The sequence below is a fragment of the Nicotiana attenuata genome, unplaced genomic scaffold (genome assembly GCF_001879085.1).
Source record: "Nicotiana attenuata strain UT unplaced genomic scaffold, NIATTr2, whole genome shotgun sequence".
Classification (NCBI taxonomy): domain Eukaryota; kingdom Viridiplantae; phylum Streptophyta; class Magnoliopsida; order Solanales; family Solanaceae; genus Nicotiana; species Nicotiana attenuata.
The window spans coordinates 347,307-356,011 of NW_017670717.1; the positions used below are offsets into that span (position 1 = coordinate 347,307).

Here is an 8,705-nt window from a genome sequence, read left to right on the forward strand (position 1 = left end):
AAACATCCATTCAAATATGAGTCAAACCATACCAGTTTCATCCAATTCCAACCGCAAATCGACCATCAAATCATCAAATCTCACTCTCCAATAACATAGCCTAAAATCCCAAAATTTCACCTAAATTCACGTAAACAAGATGTAATAATCAATAGGTAATCAATATCTACCATAAAAAGTGATTTAATTTGACTTACGTCTTCAATTACAGCAAGAAGTCTTTCAAATATTACTCTTAGCCGAGCTCCACAACTCCCAAAATAAGAAAATAATCAAACCCCTCGGATATAAACTCTTCCAGTGATTCTGCATATGCGGTCACTTAACCGCATCTGCGGTTCCGTAGGTGCGGTACAATATTGCATCTACGATTCCCTCAGCCTCCGACCTTCCGCATTTGCGGACCATAGCGCACACCTATGCATCCGCAACTGAGGTCTTCGTCCGCAAGTGCGGCCCCTCTCTTGTTATTAGACTTTCGCATCTGTGGACTCCTACTCTTCCAGCCAACTTCGCTTCTGTGACTACCTGTACGCATCTGTGGACTCGCATCTATGATCATACTTCCGTATTTGTGATGACACCAGTACCGACACACTTCTATTAATGCAACTCAAACCAAAACAAGCTGAAACCAATCCAAAACATACCCAGGGCCCCCAGGACGCTGTCCAAATATACCAACAAGTCCAAAAACACAACACGAACCTACTTGAAGCCTCAAAATCACATAAAACAACACCAAAATCATGAATCGTACTCCAATTAAAGCCTAATGAAACTAATGAACTTCCAATTTCTAAAACTCATGTCGAATCGCATCAAACCAACCCGGAATAACCTTAAGTTTTGAACACAAATCCCAAAGGACACAACGTTCCTATTCCAACTTCGGAACCAAATTTCGAACCTTATATCAACAAAGTCAACTCCCAGCCGAGCCTATCTACCTTCCAAGCCTTCAACATTTCCAACTTTTGCAGAAAACCATCAAATCAACCTACGGACCTCCAAATTTAAATTCGGACATATGCCTAAATCCAAAATCCCCATACGAAGCTATTGGAATCATCAAAACACTATTCCGAAGTCGTTTACACAAAAGTAAAATTCCGATCAACCCGTACAACTTAAGCTTCCAACCTTAGGCCTAACTGTCCCAATTTACTCTGAAACCTCCTTGGAACCAAACCAATCACCCTAGCAAGTCACGTAACCACAAACACATATATATAAGGCATCAAACACGGGGAACGGGGCTAAAATACTCAAAACGACCGGCCGGTTCGTTATATTCTACCCCTCTAAAGCAAACGTTCGTCCTCGAACGGGTCTAGAATCATACCTGGAGTCTTGAAAAGCTGAGGATATATATACCACATCTCCTGCTCGGTCTTCCCAGTAGCCTCCCTGATAAGCTGACCTATCCAATGAACCTCCATAGATGTTATATTATTTGACCTAAACTTTCGAGTTTATCGATCCAAAATAGCCACTGGATCCACATCATAAGTCAAATCTCCATTTAACTGTACCGTGCTGAAATCCAAAATATGTGAGGGATCACCATAATACTTCTGGAGCATAAATACATGAAATACTAGGTGAATCCCCAATGGACTATATGGTAAGGCAAGTCTGTAGTCCACCTCTTCAACTCTCTCAAGCACGTCAAAAGGACCAATATACCTAGGGATTAACTAGCCCTTGTTCCCGAACCTCATCACACAATTGATGCAACATCACGAGCCCTCCTGTAAGCATAACTCTTCTGCCTGAACTGTGTTGTACGAAGTCGCTTCTGGATCAACTTCACCTTCTGCGAATCATCAAGGACAAAATTAGTGCCCAACAACCTAGCCTCCCCAGGCTGAAACCAACCAATCGGAGAACGACACCACCTCCCATATAAGGCCTCATAAGGAGCCATCTTGATACTCAACTTATAGTTGTTATTGTAAGCGAACCTTGCTAACAGTAGAAACTAATCCCATGAACCCCTGAAATCAATAACTCAGGCACGTAACATGTCCTCGAAGATCTGGATAGTGCGCTCCAACTGTCCGTTCCACTGGGGATGAAATGTTGAACTCAACTTGACCTGAGTGCCCAACTCTCGCTACACTGCCCTCCAAAAATGTGATATAATTTGGGTGCCTTAATATGAGATAATAGACACAAGCACACCATGAAGGCAAACAATCTCACAAATGTAAATTCGAGTCAGCTGCTCTAAAGAGTAGGTAGTCACAACTGGAATGAAATGTGCAGACTTGGTCAGTATGTCCACAGTAACCCATACTGCATCACATTTCCTCAAGGTCCGTGGAAGTCCAACTACAAAAGTTATCGTGATACGCTCTCACTTCCACCCCGGAATATCAAGCCTCTAAAGCAAACCATCAGGTCTCTAATGCCCGTACTTCACCTACTGACAGTTCAAACACCGAGCAACATACTTAACAAAATCATTCTTCATCCTCCGCCACCAATAGTGCTGCCACACAAGTTTCAATTAACAAAATGAACCTATTCCAATTTTTGGAACAATAATCTGAACCTGATACCATCAAATCAACTTGATCATACTTGTGAGCTCTCCAATTCTTCAAATTGTCAAATTTTTGACAAATAGAGCCAAAACCTTCTGGGAACATCCAAATTTCAAATACGAACATACGCTGAAGTCCAGAATCGCCATACAAACCTATTGAAACCATCAAATTTTAATTTCGAGGTGCTTACTCAAAAGTCAAATCTTGGTCAACTCTTCCAACTTAAGCTTCCGAATTAAGAATTACTCTTTGAAATCAACTCCGAACCTCTCAAAAGTCAAAATCAACTATGTGCACACAAGTCATAATGCATAATATGAAACTTCTCAAAGTTCCGAACCCCGAACGAAGTGCTAAAATTCAAAACGATTGTTCGGGTAGTTACAATTTAGTACTACTAGCATTAAAAAAAAAAAAGTCACTATATATAGCTTATTCTGTGCATGGAATCTAAGCAAGTGACAAGTGGTCAAAAAATTTTAAAAACCTATAAAATACATGGAGTTTTTTAGCTTATTGATAAATAATACCCCATATTCAAGATAGGATATATTTTAAACAACCGTCTGAGTTTCATCATTCATGACTTTTTCTTCTTACCAAAATTGCAATTTTTAATGCTTTCACCAAATAGAGAACTTTTGATATTTTTGTTACAGTTGGAACTAAATCAGATTTAGTAAAATTGGTAACAACTTAATTACTAAAGGAAAACAGATACCATGGGGTTCCATTTGTGTCCTATATAAACTCATGTTTTTATCATTCTCCCATCCATCAATTCTCAGGTTGCAGCTATACATGAAGGGAGCTCACAACGATGACGATGAAGATGAAGATGTTGGAATTCAATTCCAACGACATGAATCCTGAAGAAGGGTTCATCCAAATTGAATCAATGAGTCACCAAATTGTAAGATCGTTACTTCATTGCCTTTTCCTTAATTGATATGTTATATCTATTTGTTCTTTAATATCTAACCCTTGTAAACGTTGATGTGCTTAGGTTATGGAGCCCCCGTGCTTGTGTGGGCTCCTTTTTGCACAGCACTTTCTGCCAAAGACCATGGTAATGAACATAAATTTGTTTCTTAAAGTAACACATTAACGAAAATTGATATATACTAACCGCTCTGATCTAATTTAAGCGTCTCATTTAATGGAAGTTATGTTGATTGAAGTTAAGAGTGAAACTAAATCTTCTAAATTTGACTCTTTCCTTTTTTTTCCCCAGATCCATAGTCACATAGACATGACTGACACGGACTTAGCTGGATCGCGACAAGTGTTGAAAGAAAGTGGATCTTTTAGGGTAATTTTTTGGGATGCCATTGGTGAAAAATACAACTGGAAAATATCTTGTATCTCTATTTTTGTGGTTGTCTCACCGCCTTTATGTACCTAAAAAGGGATTCTATGTACAAGTAGTGATTACATGCTGACTTTTATTAATACGTTCCTATCTGTATAAACTCTTGGTTTCGAAAGAGAATTGTGTCTTGAATTTTTGTTTTGCGGATTTGATTATTAAGTAGGTAATTAGAAATTGTAACAATAGCATGGATACGAAAATGACACTGATTCACATCTCATACTTAGATACGTGAATCCAAGATCTAGGGTTAATGGGTTTAGAATGAGTATCATTTTATTAATTATAAGAATACATTTTAATTTTCTGCATATACATACACATTTTGAAAAAGAAAAAAAAAACAATCGGTTCGGCATATAAAAACGATGGGATCAATTGAACATATAAAACCCGACCTCAATCTACTATGATCATACCGAAGCAGCACTAAGTGCCGATCACAGCCATATAGTTTTGATTTGTGACAATTTCATTCAAAAATTTGCTTTATTACAATTTTCTTTCTTATTAAAATCTTAAAATCAATTAGACAATCAATAGTGTTGTCAATTATATCCTGCGATTACTGAGTGGTTCACGTTTATTTTATTTTCGGGGGTTGATGACTAACTCACTTAGTGAGCTTCTTGCCATTTACAGTTGAAGTGGAGGATTTAAACACTATTAGTAATGTAGTATTCCCCTTCTCCTTTTTCCTCCCCCTATATAATAAAGAATTTTTCCTAAAAAAATTGATAACGACTTCGTTTCCAAGTTTACTCTTTTTATTTTATTTTTTGTTTTGTCCTTCTTTTTTCTTTTGTTGGAACATGGATGGGGTACATGACTAAGCAATACTTATGAATGTTGAGATTTAGTTAGATAAGACTGCACAAGATGCAGTTTCATCTTTCATCGCACTCCGATATCTTAATAAAACAGAATTTGCTAAAGTTGGCAACAACTTGCCAAAGAAAAACAAAGCCCAAGAGTCCAATTTGTGTAGGCCCTCTTTCGNCGAGCAACATACTTAACAATATCATTCTTCATCCTCCGCCACCAATAGTGCTGCCACACAAGTTTCAATTAACAAAATGAACCTATTCCAATTTTTTGGAACAATAATCTGAACCTGATACCATCAAATCAACTTGATCATACTTGTGAGCTCTCCAATTCTTCAAATTGTCAAATTTTTGACAAATAGAGCCAAAACCTTCTGGGAACATCCAAATTTCAAATCCGAACATACGCTCAAGTCCAGAATCACCATACAAACCTATTGAAACCATCAAATTTTAATTTCGAGGTGCTTACTCAAAAGTCAAATCTTGGTCAACTCTTCCAACTTAAGCTTCGGAACTAAGAATTACTCTTTGAAATCAACTCCGAATCTCTCAAAAGTCAAAATCAACTATGTGCACGCAAGTCATAATGCATAATATGAAACTTCTCAAAGTCCCGAACCCCGAACGAAGTGCTAAAATTCAAAATGACTGTTCGGGTAGTTACACTAGCATTAAAAAGAAAAGTCACTAGATATAGCTTATTCTGTCTATGGAATCTAAGCAAGTGACAATTTGTCTCAAAATTTAAAAAACCTATAAAATACTTGGATTAGCTTATTGATAAATAATACCCCGTATTCAAGATAAGATACATTTTAAACAACCGTCTGAGTTTCATCATTCATGACTTTTTCTTCTTACCAAAATTGCAATTTTTAATACTTCGACCAAATAGAGAACTATTGATATTTTTGTTACAGTTGGAACTAAATCAGATTTAGTAAAATTGGTAACAACTTAATTACTAAAGGAAAACAGATACCATGGGGTTCCATTTGTGTCCTATATAAACTCATGTTTTTATCATTCTCCCATCCATCAATTCTCAGGTTGCAGCTATACATGAAGGGAGCTCACAACGATGACGATGAAGATGAAGATGTTGGAATTCAATTCCAACGACATGAATCCTGAAGAAGGGTTCATCCAAATTGAATCAATGAGTCACCAAATTGTAAGATCTTTACTTCATTGCCTTTTCCTTAATTGATATGTTATATCTATTTGTTCTTTAATATCTAACCCTTGTAAACGTTGATGTGCTTAGGTTATGGAGCCCCCGTGCTTGTGTGGGCTCCTTTTTGCACAGCACTTTCTGCCAAAGACCATGGTAATGAACATAAATTTGTTTCTTAAAGTAACACATTAACGAAAATTGATATACACTAACCGCTCTGATCTAATTTAAGCGTCTCATTTAATGGAAGTTATAGTGAAACTAAATCTTCTAAATTTAACTCTTTCCTTTTTTTTTTCCCAGATTCATAGTCACATAGACATGACTGACACGGACTTAGCTGGATCGTGACAAGTGTTGAAAGAAAGTGGGTCTTTTAGGTAATTTTTGGGGATACCATTGGTGAAAATACAACTGGAAAATATCTTGTATCTCTATTTTTGTGGTTGTCTCATACGTTCCTATCTGTAAAAACTCTTAGTTTCGAAAGAGAATTGTGTCTTGAATTTTTGTTTTGCGGATATGATTATTAAGTAGGTAATTAGAAATTGTAACAATAGCATGGATACAAAAATGACACTGATTCACATCTCATACTTAGATACGTGAATCCAAGATCTAGGATTAATGGGTTTAGAATGAGTATAATTTTCTTAATTATAAGAATACATTTTAATTTTTTCTGCATATACATACACATTTTGAAAAAGAAAAAAAACCAATCGGTTCGGCATATAAAAACGATGGGATCGATTGAACATATAAAACCCGACCTCAAGGCTCAATCTACAATGATCATACCGAAGCAACACTAAGTGCCGATCACAGCCCTATAGTTTTGATTTGTGACAATTTCATTCAAAAATTTGCTTTATTACAATTTTCTTTCTTATTAAAATCTTAAATCAATTAGACAATCAATAGAATTGTCAATTATATCCTACGATTACTCAAACTCTAAAATCCCATAATCTTACGAGTCTATGCAATTATCAGAACATGACAAATTTTACCTTCACTAATGATAAGACATTTAAAGATATGAGTGTTAATGTTCACCATTAAATGTCATATGTAGAATCATTATGTTAGATTATTCCGGTAACTTTTATCTTGTTGGTGAGAGTTTAATTCCGACCTTGTAATCTTCGGCCCTATTTTCTCTTTTCCTCCTCCACCACGTATAATAAAACATAAAACAGGAAAAAGAAGTGGGAATATAGCAGATTCAGTGACAAAGACTTTGGGGGTTGAAGGCTAGCTCACTTGGTGAGCTTCCTGCCATCCACCATTGAAGTGATAACGACTTCGTTTCAAGTTTACTCTTTTTATTTTATTTTTTGTTTCGTCCTTCTTTTTTCTTTTGTTGGAACATGGATGGGGTACATGACTAAACAATACTTACAAATGTTGAGATTTAGTTAGATAAGACTGCACAAGATGCAGTTTCATCTTTCATCGCACTCCAATATCTTAATAAAGCAGAATTTTCTAAAGTTGGCAACAACTTGTGATCACGCCCAACTATGCCTTATAAAAAGGACTAAGCGGTCGCTGCAAATATAATCCGGTTTACAAGTCCGGAGTCGATCCCACAGAGAACTAAGGTTTAGCTACAGCTGTTCACTATCACCAAGAAGACAAGCTTGTACAATTCCTAACCTATAGATATTAAGATTCTTGTGTTTAACTACTTAACTAACAAATTAAAATAGTAAATTAACAACTAACGATACTGAGGGTTAGAGAAAAGATTAAGGAGGTCTAGAGTTATGATTTCCCCAATTGTCGGAATCCTTCCCGCTATGTCTTCTATAATTTCGCCTAATTATTCTCTACCGATCATGAGCACTCTTATTACCGTAAATCTCTCCCGAGTAATTACGATAATTTACTAGACGCACTCTCCCGAGCTACGCTAGCTGGCTTTTAATACAGCTCACTTCAGATCGCACCCAAGGCTTCGTTATTCCTAATCCCACCTTTAAACCCTCGGTTATTGATCGCTCATATACTCTGGGAGTGGTCTTGTTCAACAATTACCTAAATATGCACTCTCTCCCGAGTTATGCATACTAAATAGGCACAGCTAATTGAGAGCTCTTCAATCAACCAGAATATAAACGTAGTTGAACAAATAGAGAAAAGCTATGGTTCAATTATATAAAAACATAACATGAATTTATCCTACAAAAGGCTCTATCAAAACTCTAGATAACAAATTAGCTATTCATAATAGTATGTAAAACTACAATACTAAAAGTCATAACCAACAATGAAAAATAGGAAGAGGAAGGAAAAACTCGTAGAAGAATTCTCCGCCTTGCTCCCAATGTGTTCTTGCCTCCAAGGGTGTTGTCTAACCCTAAAGTAGTGTCTCCTGCCTCCCTTAGGNTATATCCTACGATTACTCAAACTCTAAAATCCCATAATCTTACGAGTCTATGCAATTATCAGAACATGACAAATTTTACCTTCACTAATGATAAGACATTTAAAGATATGAGTGTTAATGTTCACCATTAAATGTCATATGTAGAATCATTATGTTAGATTATTCCGGTAACTTTTATCTTGTTGGTGAGAGTTTAATTCCGACCTTGTAATCTTCGGCCCTATTTTCTCTTTTCCTCCTCCACCACGTATAATAAAACATAAAACAGGAAAAAGAAGTGGGAATATAGCAGATTCAGTGACAAAGACTTTGGGGGTTGAAGGCTAGCTCACTTGGTGAGCTTCCTGCCATCCACCATTGAAGTGATAACGACTTC

At 36.5% G+C, this 8,705-nt stretch overlaps 1 protein-coding gene and 1 long non-coding RNA gene across 2 annotated transcripts; both read left to right on the forward strand.

Annotated features, from left to right (window-relative positions):
• Positions 1 to 3,344: 3,344 nt before the first annotated feature.
• LOC109242608 lies at positions 3,345 to 3,990 on the forward strand. Its single transcript, XM_019409444.1, has 3 exons — positions 3,345 to 3,468; positions 3,562 to 3,624; positions 3,790 to 3,990. The coding sequence occupies exons 1-3, from the start codon at positions 3,376 to 3,378 to the stop codon at positions 3,958 to 3,960; spliced, it is 327 nt and encodes a 108-aa protein (XP_019264989.1). The 5' UTR covers positions 3,345 to 3,375; the 3' UTR covers positions 3,961 to 3,990.
• Positions 3,991 to 5,807: 1,817 nt separating this feature from the next.
• Positions 5,808 to 6,325, forward strand: LOC109242609. Its single transcript, XR_002070419.1, has 3 exons — positions 5,808 to 5,931; positions 6,025 to 6,087; positions 6,238 to 6,325. It is a non-coding gene; the product is annotated as an uncharacterized LOC109242609 (long non-coding RNA).
• The last annotated feature ends 2,380 nt before the right edge of the window (positions 6,326 to 8,705 follow it).